Here is a 20,716-nt window from a genome sequence, read left to right as displayed (position 1 = left end):
CGAAGTGGAGTTCTTGTCAACAGAGCAGCCCTAAACTTTGGGGTGCCTGTGTCTTGCTGATTTTTAGTTTTCCCAATTTATACGCCCATGAGTGGAAGTGCCCTATGCTCTCTAAGCTGGGTTTTTTAGATGTTTCAGGACACACCGTACACTTCTCCAGAGTGGCTGTTGGCAATTTACATCCCGCCCATCAGCGTAGCAAGGCTCCCATTTCTCCATGGCCTGTCCTGCATTTCTGATTTGGACACTTTTTTCAGCATGGCCCTTTTGACCGATGGGAAGCGAGACTTCTTTGTAGCGCTGATTTGCCTTTCCAGGTTGCTTGGTGGCCAAAAAGGGCGTATGCGTTTTTTCCTGAATATATTCAGGAAAAAACGCATACGCCCTTTTGGCCAAGGGCATCATTGTCGACCTTTTGCCGCTTTTCATGAGCTTTAAAGGCGATTCGAATCTACCTCCTGAAATCTGTTTCCTGCAATTCTGCCTTGCTTTCAAATCCTCTTCGTTGCCTTCCCTCAATATATTTGTGGACGAGAGTTATCATTTATAACACTGCAGGTTTGTGAATTGCAGTGCCCCTGAGCTCCATTTTTCAATTCGCTTTTTTGGGAGCTGGCCCCAAAAGCGAAGGATTGCTTCAGGCCCTATTCTGGTTCCGGGGGGCAGGCTGAGCCTGTGGTTAATTCTTCTTCCTGATGGGAAAACAGAGTGACCTGTGCCTGTCCCAAAACCTAGAGCTAGTCTCTCACTGGTTCCCCCTCTTCCCGTTCCTCCTCAGGACAAATTGCAACCTGTACGGAACAGGAGGTTAAAGGTGCTGATTCTCCAAGGAGGGAGATTGCTAGTAAAACGGCTGGAATGGCGAACCCGAGCACAAGGAGATGAGAAATGAGGTGCGTTTTAGAAACCTTTCCCGATCACACGGTGTACCATCTTCTGGGTTTCTCATGCATGTCTTCGATGTAGGAAGATGCCCTTGAACCTGGAGATGTGGACCCATGGGATGGGTACCACGCAGTATTACTTTAAAGCGTCTGCGTTTGCTCACCCAACCTCACCAAACCTCTCAGCCCCAAGAGTGTCCACCCTTATGTCTCAATCAGCTGTGAGTCTAGATATCTTCAATCCAGGTTGCATCACAGCCCCTGAACGAATTTTGTAAGAATTTCTCTCTGTTTCACTCTCTTTGTTTCACGGCTTTTTAAAAGTAATTGATTTTTATAATGGGGTTTAGCTGCTTTTCACTGCTGTGTTTATGCCGCTTTACACCCACTTGACTCACTTACAGAGAGATATCAATACATAGGTTTTAAGATTCTTACTAGTCAGATATATTCTTGGGCGGTGAATAGGGGGTGTTGAGTCCAGTTCCCTGAGCAAGGAGTAGGTCTTGTCTATTACATATTGGGTTTATGGAACGGTATCTGAGCTAATTTGAAACCCTTGTTTTAGGCATCACCCCACCTCACCTTTCCCGTTAAGCAGCCATAGTGTGTTTTCTAAACGTGTGACTCTGTTCTGTTTTGTAATTCAGTTCAAGTGTAGAGGTTATTACATTCCCTCTATAAGTGATATCTTAGGATAAGTGTCTTTTTCTGTGTGACTTATTTCACTTAGAATCGTCGTACCTAAATCCACTCATCATGCTGCTACTAGCCTTATGACGTTGATTTCATGGCTGAGTGATATTCCATTGTACATAAGGACCACAACTTCTTTATCCATTTTTCTCTTTCCTGGGATATTTAAAGTGTAACGAAGTGGAGGTTCTTGTCAACAGAGCAGCCTTAAACTTTGGGGTGCCTGTGTCTTGCTGATTTTTAGTTTTCCCAATTTATACGCCCATGAGTGGAAGTGCCCTATGCTCTCTAAGCTGGGTTTTTTAGATGTTTCAGGACACACCGTACACTTCTCCAGAGTGGCTGTTGGCAATTTACATCCCGCCCATCAGCGTAGCAAGGCTCCCATTTCTCCATGGCCTGTCCTGCATTTCTGGTTTTGACACTTTATTCAGCATGGCCCTTTTGACCGATGGGAAGCGAGACTTCTTTGTAGCGCTGATTTGCCTTTCCAGGTTGCTTGGTTGGCCAAAAAGGGCGTATGCGTTTTTTCCTGAATATATTCAGGAAAAAACGCATTCGCCCTTTTTGGCCAAGGGCATCATTGTCGACGTTTTGCCGCTTTTCATGTGCTTTAAAGGCGATTCGAATCTACCTCCTGAAAGTCTGTTTCCTGCAATTCTGCCTTGCTTTCAAATCCTCTTCGTTGCCTTCGCTCAATATATTTGTGGACGAGAGTTATCATTTATAACTCTGCAGGTTTGTGAATTGCAGTGCCCCTGAGCTCCATTTTTCAACTCGCTTTTTTGGGAGCTGGCCGCAAAAGCGCAGGATTGCTTCAGGCCCTATTCTGGTTCTGGGGAGCAGGCTGAGCCTGTGGTTAATTCTTCTTCCTGATGGGAAAATAGAGTGACCTGTGCCTGTCCCAACACCTAGAGCTAGTCTCTCATTGGTTCCCCCTCTTCCCGTTCATCCTCAGGACAAATTGCAACCTGTACTGCCGCAGACCGGCTGCAGAAAGCTAGAAGTTCCTGGCGGTGAGGGGTAAGGAACTGAAAAGCACCAGTATGGGGTCAGAAGGGCCAAGACAACTGATGGTTGCAAGGCAAGTTTATTCAAAGAGCATGAATGTATATATAGGTTCAGCACGGAACGAACACTAGGCAACAAATCAGTAAACCTTGTATTTCCACATAATTCTGTCGCCACTATCTATGCGCCATTATCTATGCTCCACTATCTATGCACCACTATCTATGCACCACTATCTATGCACCACTATCTATGCACCACTATCTATGCACCACTATCTATGCGTCAGCATGCCTTATGGGCCGTTCTTTGGAGATACAGACTTCCCCCTCAGGGCAGCACGTCCTTCTTCTGGGGAACAACCAGGGGCTCTTAGATCCAGAGCAGGCACCTGGAACGAAACTGGCCGCAAGCCATTTTCCTTTTTTACGCTCAATACCGCAGCGTCAGGAGTGCATACCAAGAAAGAGACAAGCAGTTCTCCGGAAAGCAGAAAGCTGAATAAGCTTACAGCTTGGGGGCCACCACATTTCCCCCTTTTTTATTATTTTTTTAAAGCTTGATAATGTAGTTTTAAGCCATGAACATCCTGACGCAAGACAGCGAAGCGCCCCATTACAAATCTAACAACACAAGGTAATAAACCGATCACCAATAAAAGTAGTACACCAATTGATATCAGGCCTGAGAGCCCTCCATGAATCCATTGTATCGGATTTAGCCCTTGTAGTTGATCTAATAATCCTTGAATCAAATTCTGGGGTCCATCTTCGTCCAGGTGGGCCGCTTGAATAGCTTGTATTTCGGCATTTAACTTCTGAATATCAAGGCTAATGTGTCCATCAGTCCATACACTTAATATATGCATTTTTACTTTTTCCCAATCCCATTGTGAATCATTATATAAATGTTGAGTTACACAAATCCAGGTATATTTGGCATGACAAATCAAATGCATTTTTAATTTTAAAGCCATAACTTGATCCCCTATTCCTATTAGAACATTTTTTAATTCATCTACTTCCGTTTTTAGTTGGGTATCAATATGACTTTGTAGGGCTAATGCTACACTAGTATTTTTAGATAACTGATTAACATAATGAGCCTGGTGAATAGTTTGTGAAAGAGCAATCCCAGCAGTGGCCGCAGTAGCAGTTAAAGCTGCTAAGGCTAGGATTGCACATATTAGAACACCTATAAATCTCTTTGGTCGTTTTAATGCTTCAGTCAATTCCAGCCAGGCTTGCATGCCAGTGTTATGATACCATGGTTCAGACAAATTAACAGGTAACATTATATAAGAAGGTTGCTTCATAATCATAACAGATGTAGATCCTTTAACGGGCAAAACACAACTACTAAAGATACAATTAACACAAGTAATATTATAACCTATAGGATTCATAGTGTTTTCTACAATTAAATCTCCAATCAATAAAGCATAAGGAGGAGCGACGCAAGTAATCACCGGTCTATAAGAAAAGGATAAGGCAAGTTTCCAGAATTCCCATTGCTTGTAAAAAACAAGGCTGTTATTATTAACGGGGACAGAAGAAACTAGTATGGTGCCATTATCATAATCTAAAGTACACCAGACAGAGGCTTTAGTCCATGTATCATTACAAACAGGAAAATCAAACTGCGGGAATTCAGAAGCCATAAAAGCAGGAAATTGTAGTCCTGTGACAGTCTTTACGACCGTAATTTGATGTCCAGCTAATAACGTCCCTTGATTACCTATGGTAGTTTCAATACACAAATAATGTCCAGTATCTTCAATCCTCAAGCGATATATGCATAGAGAATGATCCAACGAAGTATTAGAAGCAAGCTTAGTTACTCTAGCATTCATGTGAATGGGAACGTTATCCTTATACCAAAATACAAAGGTGGATAAATCTTCTCGTCTAGAAACAGTCTGTTTGCAAGGAAGACAAATATTAGATCCCACAGCTTTATAATTTTTACGTAAATGAGTAAAAAATTGAGAATTTACAGTGGTTTGGTATGAAATAGCATGTTCTAAAGCAACAGCCTTAACACAACCAGAATTGGTACTCATAGGACTTAAACAAACAGGGGGAGTATTAAACCAATTAGAGTAATTAACAGAAGTATTAGTAATAGGCAAATTTCCTAGCACTCTTCCAAAAGTAGAATCATTATAGAAAATTGGAAGGTCAGCTTCAGACCATGTAACAGGTTGTAATAAAGGAGGATCGGGTACATAAGCCCAATAAGATTTAGCCTCTATAGGTGGGGCTGCCAATACAGCTATCATGGCTAAAAAAAAGGTAAGAGGAGAGCGAGGATGAGCACTCTCCTCCATAATCTTACGTGCTTGAAATACTAAACATTGCAATTGATACCAAGTAATTTGATTTCGATCTCCCCTTGCCTCCCTGACAAGTTGTCTCCTACTCCGTCGCCGCATTCTTCTCGTCCGCCGGGGGAACCGGTTGGGGTGTGCTGTGGTCGATTGCGAGAGCCTCAGGCGACGCATTCTTCGAGTCAGGGTGTTTATTGGTGATGGCATGATAATGTCGAACCAAGCGCTCCGGGAGCCACCGAGGAGAGTCTGCCTCCCTAGGGAAAACACAAACATGGCCTCGGCCCCATACTAAAACAGGGTCTGGTCCATGCCAAAGGTTAGTCATGGGATCTTTCCATTTAACAAGCGCTTTTTCAGGAGGGGTTCCAGAAAGACCTGTAAACAATCGTTCATAAGGCGTGTGACTAAATGCATCTAAAGTTAAAAAATTTAAAATAAATAAAGCATGATTAAGCATCATCTGAGGAGATCTATCATATTCCCCCTTTTTTATTTTTTGTAATGTAATTTTTAATTGTTGGTTGGCACGTTCTACAATACCTTGACCCTGAGGATTGTAGGGAATGCCTGTTTTATGTGAAATATGGAAAGTTGCACAAAAATTAGCAAAAGCTTTACTCGTATATCCTGGAGCATTATCTGTTTTTAAAGCTTTAGGAATTCCCATAGATGCAAAACAATGAAATAAATGAGTAGTTACATATTTAGTAGATTCCCCAGCCAAAGGCGTAGCACATATAAAATTAGAGTAAGTATCAACAGTTACATGAACAAATTGTAATTTACCAAAAGAGGGAATATGAGTAACATCCATTTGCCAAAGATGATGAGGGAGTAAACCCCGAGGATTGACTCCAAATTGTGGAACAGGAAGGTGGGGTAAACATTTAGAGCAGGACTTAACAATGTATCGGGCTGTTTCTCTAGAAACAGAGAATTGTTTTTGAAGCATAGCAGCAGATTGATGATGTAAATTATGTGATTGAGTAGCAAGATCCTGAGGTTGAGATAAACTTAAGCCTATAATCTTTGTATTTTCGTCAGCCAATTGATTTCCCAAAGACAATGGGCCAGGGAGACCTGAATGGGCTCGAATATGTAATATGGCTACAGGAAAGTCATGCTGACGAATAATCTTTTGTAGTTGAAAGAAAGTCTGAAACAATTGAGAATCAACAGTATTGCCAATTATAGCAGTTTCTATGTTACGCAAAATAGTAACCAAATAATGGCTATCTGTATAGAGATTAAAAGAACAATGTGAAAAGATTTGAAAAGCCAAGGAAATCGCATGTAATTCAACTCGTTGGGCAGAGGTATGATCTGTTTGTTCTTTATGAAGTAAGTCATCAGAAATAACCACAGCGATGCCATTGGCAGAACCATCAGTAAAAACATTTGGGGCATTGAGAATAGGAGTTGAACAGATAGTTTTTGGAAAAATAAATAGATGTTGAGTAGCAAAATGAAGGAGCTTATTAGAAGGATAATGATTATCAATAATTCCTGAATATCCAGCCAAAGGAAGAGCCCAAGAATCAGAGACAAATAATAGCCAAGAATATTGATAAGTATTATAAGGTATAATAATAGAATTTGGTTCATATCCTACCAACTGAATATTTCTTCTACGACCCAATTGAACAAGGGTTGCTATTAACTCATAATAAGGTGTAATGACTTTATTAGGCGTATTTTTCATATGAATCCATTCAAGAATTCCTGTTTCTTGCCATAATAAGGCGGTAGGGGTATGTGACGTAGCACAGATTATTAATAGTATAGGTAAAGAAGGCTCAATTCTAGTTAGCTGAGCAGATTGTATTGCTTTGTTTACAAGCTTGAGTGCTTGTTGAGCTTCAGAAGTTAAAATACGAGGGGAAGAAGGATCAGAGCTTCCCTTTAGGATATTAAAAAGAGGCTGTAATTGACCCGTAGTTAATTTTAAAGAAGGTCGCAGCCAATTAATATCTCCTAATAACTTTTGAAAATCATTTAGAGTTTTAAGAACGTCAGTCCGTATCTCTATCTTCTGAGGTGTAATATTATAATTTGTGATATACTTACCAAGATATGAGAAAGGTGGGTTCATCTGTACTTTGTCAGCAGCAATGACTAGTCCTGATCGTGACAAATGACTTTGAAGGGAATTATAAGCCTTAAGTAAAATATGTCTATCAGAATAAGCAAGTAATAAGTCATCCATATAATGAATAAAATATATCTGAGGGAACTGTTTACGAACAGGAGCAATAACTTGAGCTACAAACTGTTGACATAAAGTAGGACTATTAGCCATACCCTGAGGCAGCATTTTCCATTGATAACGTTGCATAGGTTCTATAAAATTTAAAGAGGGTAAGCTAAAAGCAAATCGCAACTTATCAGACGGAAATAGAGGAATAGTAAAAAAGCAATCCTTAAGATCAATAATAATAATCATATAATTTTTAGGTATGGCTGCAGGAGAAGGCAAACCTGGTTGCAGAGCTCCCATAATTACCATAGTTTGATTAACAGCACGTAAATCTTGCAATAAACGATATTTTCCCGATTTTTTCTTTATAACAAATATAGGAGTATTCCAAGGGCTATTAGACTTTTCTAGTCTGCCCAAAGCAAGCTGTTCATTAATTATATTATGAGCCGCCATTAATTTCTCCTTAGAAAGGGGCCATTGGTCCACCCAGACAGGATTATCAGAAATCCAAGTTATAGGATCAGCATGTGGTGGAGGAGAATCCAAGGCCCCTAGAAAAAACCCAAGCCTGTTTTATCCCGTTTATTATCAGTCTGTAAGGGTAATTTATTTCCCTGTTGATTTTTTCCCAAACTATTCCTAGGATCATACCCTTGATTTAACAATATATTAGTTACAGTAGGGTTGGGACTAAGCAATAGGATTCCCATTTGTTGTAATATATCTCTCCCCCAAAGGTTAACTGGCAATCCGGGCAATACGTAGGGTTTGAATCTTCCTTGATTACCTTCAGCATCCTGCCAATGTAGGTATTGCGAACTTTGTTGTGGAGAATTAGATTGGCCAATACCTTGCAACTGTGTAATGGTTTGGTGCACGGGCCAAGTTTTTGGCCAATGTATAAACGAAATAACAGAAACATCAGCACCAGTATCTAATAACCCAGAAAAAGGCCTTCCATTTATTTTTAATACCAATTGTGGTCTTTCCCTACCAATTTGTTGAATCCAGTAAACTGCATCAGAGGAACCGAAAGCCCCAGTTCCTCTTTTGTTATGTTGTAAAATTTTTCCTTCTGGTATGAATGGAATTAATAGAAGCTGAGCTATTCGCATACCGGGCGTGATAAGAAAAGATCCTTTTGATGTTTGAACCATAACCTTTAATTCCCCTTCATAATCAGCATCAATCACCCCAGGAATAATAGTTAAGCCTTTCATAGACATACTACTTCTTCCAAGGATTATACCAACCATTCCCTGGGGTAAAGGCCCAAAAGTTCCCGTAGGAAGGGCTTGGGGTCCCATATCCGAGGTTAATAAGAATTGGGTGGAGGCACAGAGGTCCAGTCCTGCACTATTTGGCGTGGCCCTTTGAAGGGAGGAGATTCCATTCCCTGAGGAACAAAGGTCTGAGCTGGAGGCGGTGGAGCAGGTTGTGGGGGGATTATTGACATTGCTCCAATTGTTTGATGGGGCCGGAGCAGGCCCCTCCGGAAGTTTCCCGACAAGGGAGTTCCATCTTTATGAGTCACTGATCGACATTCTTTAGCCCAATGCCGTCCTCTTTGGCATCGGGGACAAATTGTGGGAGGAGGAGATTTACCTTGAGGCACAGAATTTACGACAGGCATATTAGGAGTATCAACAGTACAATTTTTTGCAAAATGACCTGGCTTCCCACATTTAAAACAGTTTTTACTTTTAGCATTTGGCCCAAATCCTGCGTTAGTTAGGGCTGCAGCTATAGCTGCTCCCTGTAAGTAAGATGATCCAATATCAGAACAAACTCGAATATAATCCTCTAAATTTCCTTTCCTTTTCCATGGACGTATAGCTGCTTGACAAATATTATTAGCATTTTCGAACGCCAATTGTTTGACGATAATTGCTCCAGAAGGACCATCAGAAATAATTCTATTAACAGCCTGTAATAATCTAGCCACAAAATCAGCATAAGGTTCATCTGCCCCTTGCCTTATTTTAGCAAGGTCTTCAGTCCTAGTGGAGGCAGGTAAATGTTTCCATGCATGTAGAGCTATATGATTGATCTGAGCATAAGCCACAAAAGGGAAAGCTAATTGATCCTGTAATAACTGATGTTGTCCTTCCCCAATCAACATCTCATAATTTACTAGCACATTATGTGCAGTGTTTCTTTCAGCTTGTTCAGCAGCCTTTTCATAATATTCTGATTTCCAAAGTAAATAGTCGCCACCAGTGAGACAAGCACGAGCAATAGATTTCCAGTCTGCTGGAGGCAATGCTTCTGTTGCAATAGTATCCAACATAGTAATAGTGAAAGGGGCTATAGGCCCATATTGTGCACAGGCTGCTTTTAAATCTTTCAAAACCTTAAAGGAGAGAGGCTGATATTCCCAATTATTTTGTTGTGGATTTTGAGGATTGGGTCGTTCCACCACCGGGCAGCAGAATAAAGGATCCTCCCCTCTATTAAGAGCTCCCCGTACTGCTTGTTGTAAAGGACTAAGCTTAGGAGGGATAGGGACAGAGACATGTAATTGCTGTAACCGCGGAAGAATATTTTCATCAGGATATTTTTCAGCCTCATATTTGGCTTCTTCACCCGCTAAATCAAAAGAAAAGTCATCATCATCAAGTGAATTAACACTCTTTATCCTCGGTGGCAACGGAGGAGCAGTAGCTACTGCAGCAATATGTTCTACAGATTTAGCTGTTAATTTTGGAACTGAATCATAAATTGGATTAAAACTATCTCTTATTAAATTCCACAAGCTAAAAATGGAAACTGAAACAGAAGATGGTCCATGAGCTTCATGATATTTAGATAATTCATCTCCTACAGGAGTCCAAATTGCTAAGTCCACTGATCCTCCTTCAGGGAACCAAGGACAAGCATCATATACTAATTGCAAAAATTGCAGAAGTTGTGAGGTAGTTACCTTAGTTCCACGGGCTTTTAACATTGAAAGCAAAACCTGAGCAAATAAATCACGCTCCTTAGAGCCCTTTTGTCCCATATTATTTTACTTCTGACTCTTTCTCGAGTTACCGTCCTAAAAACGAAATTATTTCTTGTGGCCACACTATCTCACTCGAGAGTTCTACTTACCTGAAATCTTCCGAAATGCCTCACGCACTCAGGTCCCTGTTCGGGTGCCACTTGCCGCAGACCGGCTGCAGAAAGCTAGAAGTTCCTGGCGGTGAGGGGTAAGGAACTGAAAAGCACCAGTATGGGGTCAGAAGGGCCAAGACAACTGATGGTTGCAAGGCAAGTTTATTCAAAGAGCATGAATGTATATATAGGTTCAGCATGGAACGAACACTAGGCAACAAATCAGTAAACCTTGTATTTCCACATAATTCTGTCGCCACTATCTATGCGCCATTATCTATGCGCCACTATCTATGCACCACTATCTATGCACCACTATCTATGCACCACTATCTATGCACCACTATCTATGCGTCAGCATGCCTTATGGGCCGTTCTTTGGAGATACAGACTTCCCCCTCAGGGCAGCACGTCCTTCTTCTGGGGAACAACCAGGGGCTCTTAGATCCAGAGCAGGCACCTGGAACGAAACTGGCCGCAAGCCATTTTCCTTTTTTACGCTCAATACCGCAGCGTCAGGAGTGCATACCAAGAAAGAGACAAGCAGTTCTCCGGAAAGCAGAAAGCGGAATAAGCTTACAGCTTGGGGGCCACCACCTGTACGGAACAGGAGGTTAAAGGTGCTGATGCTCCAAGTAAGGAGATTGCTAGTAAAGTGGGTGGAATGGCGAACCCGAGCACAAGGAGATGAGAAATGAGGTGCGTTTTAGAAACCTTTCCCCATCACACGGTGTACCATCTTCTGGGTTTCTCATGCATGTTTTCGATGTAGGAAGATGCCCTTGAACCTGGAGATTTGGGACCCATGGGATGGGTACCACGCAGTATTACTTTAAAGGGTCTGCGTTTGCTCACCCAACCTCACCAAACCTCTCAGCCCCAAGAGTGTCCACCCTTATGTCTCATCCAGCTGTGGGTCTAGATATGGTCAATCCAGGGTGCATCACAGCCCCTGAACGAATTGTGTAAGAATTTCTCTCTCTTTCACTGTCTTTGTTTCATGGGTTTTTAAAAGTAATTTATTTTTATAATGGGGTTTAGCTGCTTTTCACTGCTGTGTTTATGCCGCTTTACACCCACTTGACACACTAACAGAGAGATATCAATACATAGGTTTTAAGATTATTACTAGTCAGATATATTCTTGTGCGGTGAATAGGGCGTGTTGAGTCCAGTTCTCTGAGCAAGGAGTAGGTCTTGTCTATTACATATTGGGTTTATGGAACGGTATCTGAGCTAATTTGAAACCCTTGTTTTATGTATCACCCCACCTCACCTTTCCCGTTAAGCAGCCATAGTGTGTTTTCTGCATGTGTGACTCTGTATCTGTTTTGTTATTCAGTTCCAGTGTAACGGTTTTTACATTCCCTCTATAAGTGATACCTTATGAGAAATGTCCTTTTCTGTGTTACTTATTTCACTTAGAATCGTCGTACCTAAATCCACTCATCATGCTGCTACTAGCCTCATGACATTGATTTCATGGCTGAGTGATATTCCATTGTACATTAAGGACCACAACTTCTTTATCCATTTTTCTCTTTCCTGGGATATTTAAGGTGGAATGAAGTGGAGATCCTTGGCAACAGAGCAGCCCTAAACTTTGGGGTGCTTGTGTCTTGCTGATTTTTAATTTTCCCAATTTATACCCCCATGAGTGGAAGTGCCCTATGCTCTCTAAGCTGTGTTTTTTAGATGTTTCAGGACACACCGTACACTTCTCCAGAGTGGCTGTTGGCAATTTACATCCCGCCCATCAGTGTAGCAAGGCTCCCATTTCTCCATGGCCTGTCCTGCATTTCTGGTTTTGACACTTTTTTCAGCATGGCCCTTTTGACCGATGGGAAGCGAGACTTCTTTGTAGCGCTGATTTGCCTTTCCAGGTTGCTTGGTTGGCCAAAAAGGGCGTATGCGTTTTTTCCTGAATATATTCAGGAAAAAACGCATACGCCCTTTTTGGCCAAGGGCATCATTGTCAACGTTTTGCCGCTTTTCATGTGCTTTAAAGGCGATTCGAATCTACCTCCTGAAATCTGTTTCCTGCAATTCTGCCTTGATTTCAAATCCTCTTCTTTGCCTTCCCTCAATATATTTGTGGGCGAGAGTTATCATTTATAACTCTGCAGGTTTGTGAATTGCAGTGCCCTGAACCTCCATTTTACAACTCGCTTTTTTGGGAGCTGGCCGCAAAAGCACAGGATGGCTTCAGGCCCTGTTCTGGTTCCGGGGGGCAGGCTGAGCCTGTGGTTAATTCTTCTTCCTGATGGGAAAATAGAGTGACCTGTGCCTGTCCCAACACCAAGAGCTAGTCTCTCATTGGTTCCCCGTCTTCCCGTTCATCCTCAGGACAAATTGCAACCTGTACGGAACAGGAGGTTAAAGGTGCTGATGCTCCAAGTAAGGAGATTGCTAGTAAAGTGGGTGGAATGGCGAACCCGAGCACAAGGAGATGAGAAATGAGGTGCGTTTTAGAAACCTTTCCCCATCACACGGTGTACCATCTTCTGGGTTTCTCATGCATGTTTTCGATGTAGGAAGATGCCCTTGAACCTGGAGATTTGGGACCCATGGGATGGGTACCACGCAGTATTACTTTAAAGGGTCTGCGTTTGCTCACCCAACCTCACCAAACCTCTCAGCCCCAAGAGTGTCCACCCTTATGTCTCATCCAGCTGTGGGTCTAGATATGGTCAATCCAGGGTGCATCACAGCCCCTGAACGAATTGTGTAAGAATTTCTCTCTCTTTCACTGTCTTTGTTTCATGGGTTTTTAAAAGTAATTTATTTTTATAATGGGGTTTAGCTGCTTTTCACTGCTGTGTTTATGCCGCTTTACACCCACTTGACACACTAACAGAGAGATATCAATACATAGGTTTTAAGATTATTACTAGTCAGATATATTCTTGTGCGGTGAATAGGGCGTGTTGAGTCCAGTTCTCTGAGCAAGGAGTAGGTCTTGTCTATTACATATTGGGTTTATGGAACGGTATCTGAGCTAATTTGAAACCCTTGTTTTATGTATCACCCCACCTCACCTTTCCCGTTAAGCAGCCATAGTGTGTTTTCTGCATGTGTGACTGTATTCTGTTTTGTTATTCAGTTCCAGTGTAACGGTTTTTACATTCCCTCTATAAGTGATACCTTATGAGAAATGTCCTTTTCTGTGTTACTTATTTCACTTAGAATCGTCGTACCTAAATCCACTCATCATGCTGCTACTAGCCTCATGACATTGATTTCATGGCTGAGTGATATTCCATTGTACTTAAGGACCACAACTTCTTTATCCATTTTTCTCTTTCCTGGGATATTTAAGGTGGAATGAAGTGGAGATCCTTGGCAACAGAGCAGCCCTAAACTTTGGGGTGCTTGTGTCTTGCTGATTTTTAATTTTCCCAATTTATACCCCCATGAGTGGAAGTGCCCTATGCTCTCTAAGCTGTGTTTTTTAGATGTTTCAGGACACACCGTACACTTCTCCAGAGTGGCTGTTGGCAATTTACATCCCGCCCATCAGTGTAGCAAGGCTCCCATTTCTCCATGGCCTGTCCTGCATTTCTGGTTTTGACACTTTTTTCAGCATGGCCCTTTTGACCGATGGGAAGCGAGACTTCTTTGTAGCGCTGATTTGCCTTTCCAGGTTGCTTGGTTGGCCAAAAAGGGCGTATGCGTTTTTTCCTGAATATATTCAGGAAAAAACGCATACGCCCTTTTTGGCCAAGGGCATCATTGTCAACGTTTTGCCGCTTTTCATGTGCTTTAAAGGCGATTCGAATCTACCTCCTGAAATCTGTTTCCTGCAATTCTGCCTTGATTTCAAATCCTCTTCTTTGCCTTCCCTCAATATATTTGTGGGCGAGAGTTATCATTTATAACTCTGCAGGTTTGTGAATTGCAGTGCCCTGAACCTCCATTTTACAACTCGCTTTTTTGGGAGCTGGCCGCAAAAGCACAGGATGGCTTCAGGCCCTGTTCTGGTTCCGGGGGGCAGGCTGAGCCTGTGGTTAATTCTTCTTCCTGATGGGAAAATAGAGTGACCTGTGCCTGTCCCAACACCAAGAGCTAGTCTCTCATTGGTTCCCCGTCTTCCCGTTCATCCTCAGGACAAATTGCAACCTGTACGGAACAGGAGGTTAAAGGTGCTGATGCTCCAAGTAGGGAGATTGCTAGTAAAGTGGCTGGAATGGCGAACCCGAGCACAAGGAGATGAGAAATGAGGTGCGTTTTAGAAACCTTTCCCCATCACACGGTGTACCATCTTCTGGGTTTCTCATGCATGTTTTCGATGTAGGAAGATGCCCTTGAACCTGGAGATTTGGGACCCATGGGATGGGTACCACGCAGTATTACTTTAAAGGGTCTGCGTTTGCTCACCCAACCTCACCAAACCTCTCAGCCCCAAGAGTGTCCACCCTTATGTCTCATCCAGCTGTGGGTCTAGATATGGTCAATCCAGGTTGCATCACAGCCCCTGAACGAATTGTGTAAGAATTTCTCTCTCTTTCACTGTCTTTGTTTCATGGGTTTTTAAAAGTAATTTATTTTTATAATGGGGTTTAGCTGCTTTTCACTGCTGTGTTTATGCCGCTTTACACCCACTTGACACACTAACAGAGAGATATCAATACATAGGTTTTAAGATTATTACTAGTCAGATATATTCTTGTGCGGTGAATAGGGCGTGTTGAGTCCAGTTCTCTGAGCAAGGAGTAGGTCTTGTCTATTACATATTGGGTTTATGGAACGGTATCTGAGCTAATTTGAAACCCTTGTTTTATGTATCACCCCACCTCACCTTTCCCGTTAAGCAGCCATAGTGTGTTTTCTGCATGTGTGACTCTGTATTCTGTTTTGTATTCAGTTCAAGTGTAACGGTTTTTACATTCCCTCTATAAGTGATACCTTATGAGAAATGTCCTTTTCTGTGTTACTTATTTCACTTAGAATCGTCGTACCTAAATCCACTCATCATGCTGCTACTAGCCTCATGACATTGATTTCATGGCTGAGTGATATTCCATTGTACTTAAGGACCACAACTTCTTTATCCATTTTTCTCTTTCCTGGGATATTTAAGGTGGAATGAAGTGGAGATCCTTGGCAACAGAGCAGCCCTAAACTTTGGGGTGCTTGTGTCTTGCTGATTTTTAATTTTCCCAATTTATACCCCCATGAGTGGAAGTGCCCTATGCTCTCTAAGCTGTGTTTTTTAGATGTTTCAGGACACACCGTACACTTCTCCAGAGTGGCTGTTGGCAATTTACATCCCGCCCATCAGTGTAGCAAGGCTCCCATTTCTCCATGGCCTGTCCTGCATTTCTGGTTTTGACACTTTTTTCAGCATGGCCCTTTTGACCGATGGGAAGCGAGACTTCTTTGTAGCGCTGATTTGCCTTTCCAGGTTGCTTGGTTGGCCAAAAAGGGCGTATGCGTTTTTTCCTGAATATATTCAGGAAAAAACGCATACGCCCTTTTTGGCCAAGGGCATCATTGTCAACGTTTTGCCGCTTTTCATGTGCTTTAAAGGCGATTCGAATCTACCTCCTGAAATCTGTTTCCTGCAATTCTGCCTTGATTTCAAATCCTCTTCTTTGCCTTCCCTCAATATATTTGTGGACGAGAGTTATCATTTATAACTCTGCAGGTTTGTGAATTGCAGTGCCCTGAAGCTCCATTTTACAACTCGCTTTTTTGGGAGCTGGCCGCAAAAGCGCAGGATGGCTTCAGGCCCTGTTCTGGTTCCGGGGGGCAGGCTGAGCCTGTGGTTAATTCTTCTTCCTGATGGGAAAATAGAGTGACCTGTGCCTGTCCCAACACCAAGAGCTAGTCTCTCATTGGTTCCCCGTCTTCCCGTTCATCCTCAGGACAAATTGCAACCTGTACGGAACAGGAGGTTAAAGGTGCTGATGCTCCAAGTAGGGAGATTGCTAGTAAAGTGGCTGGAATGGCGAACCCGAGCACAAGGAGATGAGAAATGAGGTGCGTTTTAGAAACCTTTCCCCATCACACGGTGTACCATCTTCTGGGTTTCTCATGCATGTTTTCGATGTAGGAAGATGCCCTTGAACCTGGAGATTTGGGACCCATGGGATGGGTACCACGCAGTATTACTTTAAAGGGTCTGCGTTTGCTCACCCAACCTCACCAAACCTCTCAGCCCCAAGAGTGTCCACCCTTATGTCTCATCCAGCTGTGGGTCTAGATATGGTCAATCCAGGTTGCATCACAGCCCCTGAACGAATTGTGTAAGAATTTCTCTCTCTTTCACTGTCTTTGTTTCATGGGTTTTTAAAAGTAATTTATTTTTATAATGGGGTTTAGCTGCTTTTCACTGCTGTGTTTATGCCGCTTTACACCCACTTGACACACTAACAGAGAGATATCAATACATAGGTTTTAAGATTATTACTAGTCAGATATATTCTTGTGCGGTGAATAGGGCGTGTTGAGTCCAGTTCTCTGAGCAAGGAGTAGGTCTTGTCTATTACATATTGGGTTTATGGAACGGTATCTGAGCTAATTTGAAACCCTTGTTTTATGTATCACCCCACCTCACCTTTCCCGTTAAGCAGCCATAGTGTGTTTTCTGCATGTGTGACTCTGTTCTGTTTTGTAATTCAGTTCAAGTGTAACGGTTTTTACATTCCCTCTATAAGTGATACCTTATGAGAAGTGTCCTTTTCTGTGTGACTTATTTCACTTAGAATCGTCGTACCTAAATCCACTCATCATGCTGCTACTAGCCTTATGACATTGATTTCATGGCTGAGTGATATTCCATTGTACATAAGGACCACAACTTCTTTATCCATTTTTCTCTTTCCTGGGATATTTAAGGTGGAATGAAGTGGAGGTCCTTGTCAACAGAGTAGCCCTAAACTTTGGGGTGCCTGTGTCTTGCTGATTTTTATTTTTCCCAATTTATACACCCATGAGTGGATGTGCCCCTTTCTCTCTAGCTGTGTTTTTTAGATGTTTTAGGAAACACCATACCCTTCTCCAGAGTCGTCATTGGCAATTTACATCCCACCCATCAGTGTAACAAGGCTCCCTTTCCTCCCTGGCCTCTCCTGCATTTCTTGTTTTTACACTTTTTTAGGAAGGACCTTTTGACTGATGGGAAGTGAGACTTCTTTGTAGTGCTGAATTGCATTTCCGGCTTGCTTGGTTGGCCAAAAAGGGCCTATGGGTTTTTTCCTGAATTTATTCAGAAAAAAACGCATATGTTCTTTTTGGCCAAGTGCATCATTGTTGACGTTTGGCCGCTTTTCATGTGCTTTAGGGGCGATTCGAAATCTAACTCCTGAAATCTGTTTCCTGCAATTCTGCCTTGATTTCAAATCCTCTTCGTTGCCTTCCCTCAATATATTTGTGGACGAGAGTTATCATTTATAACTCTGCAGGTTTGTGAATTGCAGTGCCCCTGAGCTCTATTTTTCAACTCACTTTTTTGGGAGCTTTCCGCAGAACCGCTGGTTTGCTTCTGGCCCTACTCTGGTTCCCGGTGGCAGGCTAAGCCTTTGCTTAATTCTTCTTCCTGACTGGAAAGTAGAGTGACATGTGCCTCTCCGAACATCTAGGGCTTGGCTCTCCTTGTTTCTCCTCCTTCCCCTTCTTCCTTTGGACAAATTCCAATTTCTGTGCAACTGGATGTTGAAGGTGCTGACATCCTCAAGTGGGGAGATTTTAAGGAAAAAGGCTGGAGGGGTGAACCCAACAACCAGGAAATTAGGAGTTTTGTTGCCTTTTCCAAAATCTTCCTGATCCAACCGTGTTCCATCTTCTGGGTGTCACAGGCATGTTTTAGCTGTAGGAAAGGTCCCGTGTATGTAAGGAGAACACAAGGGATTTTTCCAAATCAGTGTCTCCCCGAACTCCAATCTGGGGAATTTTTAAGCTACTGGTACATGTGTGTTCATTAAGGGACTTGGGCCGTAGGCAGAGTCCGAACTTTAGATGATTGAAGTCTTCAGGTTCAGAAACGCTCACCATCGGCCTCCCTTAGTTTCCATTTTATCTGTAGTTGACAGATGATGTCGATATAGATATCTATTGTTTTTCAGATTATTTCCCCTCAGGGGTCATTACAAAATATTGAGTATAGTTCCCTGTGCTATACAGTAGTTCCTTGTTGATGATATATTTTATACATAGCAGTGTGTATATGTTAATCTGAAACTGTTAATTTATCCCTCCTCCCACCTTTCCCCTTTGGTAATAAAAAATATAAGATTTTATACTTCTCAGAAATCTAGGAGCTGAAAGAGAGGTATCATTTTCAATGGAAAATCATTCAAAACAAGGTTGAAACTTCAACCAAGATTATTAGATGTACATCCTTGGAAAGAAATCACTGCATTTCTCTACTGTTGACCTGACAAATAAGACAAACCCCTCCACTGAACTTGCTTATAATAAAGTGATGGAAATATCAAATGGAAGTGTTAGAAACATCTTATTTTACACGAGCCTTATACACTGCTCTATGTTAATTACAGTTTGGCTCACACATCTGTTCATTGAAGTTACAATGTTCTCAAATTCTGTTACTGTTCCTGCAGAGTGGGCCCCAACAAGGGTCTCCCTGCCCAGTGTCATTGGAGCCAACAGATCGAGACTGACTTTGGTTCAGAAGCAAAGGAAAACTTTATATTTTGATCAGAGAATGGAGAGGTGAGAGTGTGTGCTCCCCTGCGGGTTGTGGGCCGGGCTGCTGTGTAGGGATCCTGTCAGCGTCAGCGGGAGGGAGGGGGCGGAGCTCTCGAGGGCCGGGTTGGCTGGAGCTCAGGCTCTATGTCGCAGAGTCTGCACGGGGCCCCACGAGCTGAGGTGTCGGCCCAGCCATTTTGCACTAGGAAATCGGGTCTGAAGTGTCGGGTGTGGGACCTCTGCATGTGGAAACCTAGGAGCAAGTGAAATTAGACAAAGCACAAAGGAAAAAATGGTTAGACTTTATTTTATTGCCCAGATTCTATTTTTATCTCCCAGGAATTTTTAATGGGCTTTGCCAGTGACAAAGCCCTCCTCTGCCTTTTGTCCCATTCCTCATTCTTGGGGCGCTGAGGGTGCAGACACGTCTTCTGTAAATGCTTCGTGCTGAGTTGGGTGTCCTCATACCCGGGGGGAGGGGCAGGACTTCTCCCCAGCAGCCTCCAGGTGAGGTTGATTGTCCCCAGGCCTCCTCCCTCACTGCTCGTCTGCCTGAGCACCAGCATTGGAAGTTTTATAGATTCTAATGACCTTTAAGGGTCCAGGAAAGAGATGTGCAGAGACGCTGGGGGGGTGGGCGGTTTTACCCTGCTCCACATTGGTTCGGCCCCCTTAGGCTGACGGTTTCTGCCAGCCTAGATGCTCTGACCAGTAGTCTGCGCTTTCTTCAGTTAGGCCACTGAATTAACGTACAAACAGCACCAGGTGTCAGAGCCCTGCTTGCTCAACTCCCAGACAGTCCAGGGCCGGTGGTGATCCAGGACCATGACGGCCACTCAGTCAACGGCCTTTTGAAGTAGCCAGGAGTACAGCCGGTCTCACTGGCCGCCGTCACCGCGGTGTCTGTAGGCTTTTCTATGGTGGCAGCGTTATTTATGGTTCCCCTGCCAAGTTTATTAGCTCCGCTCTGGGTGCAGTAAGTCCTGTAAGCAATAGTCTGCTCTTTTGGGGCACACTCTTGTTGTTTTCGGAGAGAAGCTCCAGGTCAAGTGATGGTCACACGAGTCGTCATGGGGGCCCATTGCCCCAGGTTGTCTCTCTGGAGGTTGGTGTTGGAGGGCCTCCTCACTCGAGGTCATTGTGCCCACGGAGCAATCCCTGCAACTTCAGGGCATGGTGGGTGGTTAGGATCACCAAGTGGCGTCCTTTTCCCTTAGGAGGGAGCTGGCCTTGCGGGCTGCTGATTTCCAGGTTTTTAGATACCCCCAGTATCCTGGTCGGATGGGGTGGCTGGCCAATGCCTGGAGGGCATTCTTGCATTGTTCCATTTCAAGTGGTCCCAGTTTTTGCACTAATACTCCAAGGGCGATTCGCCTTGGACCAGGAATGTAAAGGTCAAAGGGTTTAGCTAACTTAGGGAGGTCCAGGGCCAGGGTCTGAATTGACTGCTCTTTCCATTCTTGAAAGGCCGCTTCTGGATTCTATTCAAAAGGATCATCATCTTTTCCTTTCAGTGTTTCATATAGAGGCCCAGCTATTAGACTGTAGTTAGGGATCCAGATGCAGCAAACCCCGGTCTCCCCAGGAACCCCTAAGCTGTCTTGTAGTTTCAGGAAGGGTGAGGCTGCAAATGGCTTCTTCCCTTTCCTGGGGTGGGCTTCTCCGACCTTCTGTGCGAATGAAGCCCAGGAAGGCCACCTTAGTTTGTGATATTTGAGCCTTTTCCTTGGACACCTTCTATCTTTTATTGGCTAGGTAGTTCAGAGGCCTCCTTAGTCGGGCTGGTGATCAGAATGTCATCTGCATATTGAAGGAGGGTTCCCTTCTCCAGAGGTAGACTTTTCG

The 20,716-nt window shown here is 43.2% G+C and overlaps 1 protein-coding gene and 1 long non-coding RNA gene across 5 annotated transcripts; one reads left to right on the top strand and one right to left on the bottom strand.

The window, feature by feature from the left end:
• Positions 1–3,206: 3,206 nt before the first annotated feature.
• On the bottom strand, positions 3,207–10,261 carry LOC118887396 (endogenous retrovirus group K member 13-1 Env polyprotein). The gene is made up of 4 exons (XM_036838186.1): positions 10,217–10,261; positions 4,961–5,177; positions 3,537–4,509; positions 3,207–3,214 (listed from the first exon to the last, which is right to left on the bottom strand). Exons 3-4 carry the CDS (start codon positions 4,441–4,443, stop codon positions 3,207–3,209), a joined length of 915 nt encoding a protein of 304 aa, XP_036694081.1. The 5' UTR covers positions 4,444–4,509; positions 4,961–5,177; positions 10,217–10,261.
• A 583-nt stretch (positions 10,262–10,844) lies between these two features.
• LOC118887222 lies at positions 10,845–18,560 on the top strand. Of its 4 annotated transcripts, none has more exons than XR_005017924.1 (5): positions 10,845–10,918; positions 12,566–12,680; positions 14,326–14,440; positions 16,087–16,201; positions 18,470–18,560. It is a non-coding gene; the product is annotated as an uncharacterized LOC118887222 (long non-coding RNA). The 4 variants fall into 4 exon arrangements; XR_005017925.1 differs by lacking the exon at positions 18,470–18,560 and adding an exon at positions 16,275–17,115; XR_005017923.1 differs by lacking the exon at positions 18,470–18,560 and having other exon boundaries at positions 16,087–17,115.
• Positions 18,561–20,716: the final 2,156 nt, after the last annotated feature.

Source organism: Balaenoptera musculus, chromosome 20 (assembly GCF_009873245.2).
Source record: "Balaenoptera musculus isolate JJ_BM4_2016_0621 chromosome 20, mBalMus1.pri.v3, whole genome shotgun sequence".
NCBI lineage: Eukaryota > Metazoa > Chordata > Mammalia > Artiodactyla > Balaenopteridae > Balaenoptera > Balaenoptera musculus.
The sequence above is the reverse complement of the archived record's forward strand: the minus strand, read 5'-3'. Positions and strand labels throughout refer to the sequence as shown.

Coding starts and splice junctions, on each gene's coding strand:
- LOC118887396 (XM_036838186.1), bottom strand. CDS start 4,443: ATGAATGCTAGAGTAACTAAGCTTGCTTCTAATACTTCGTTGGATCAT.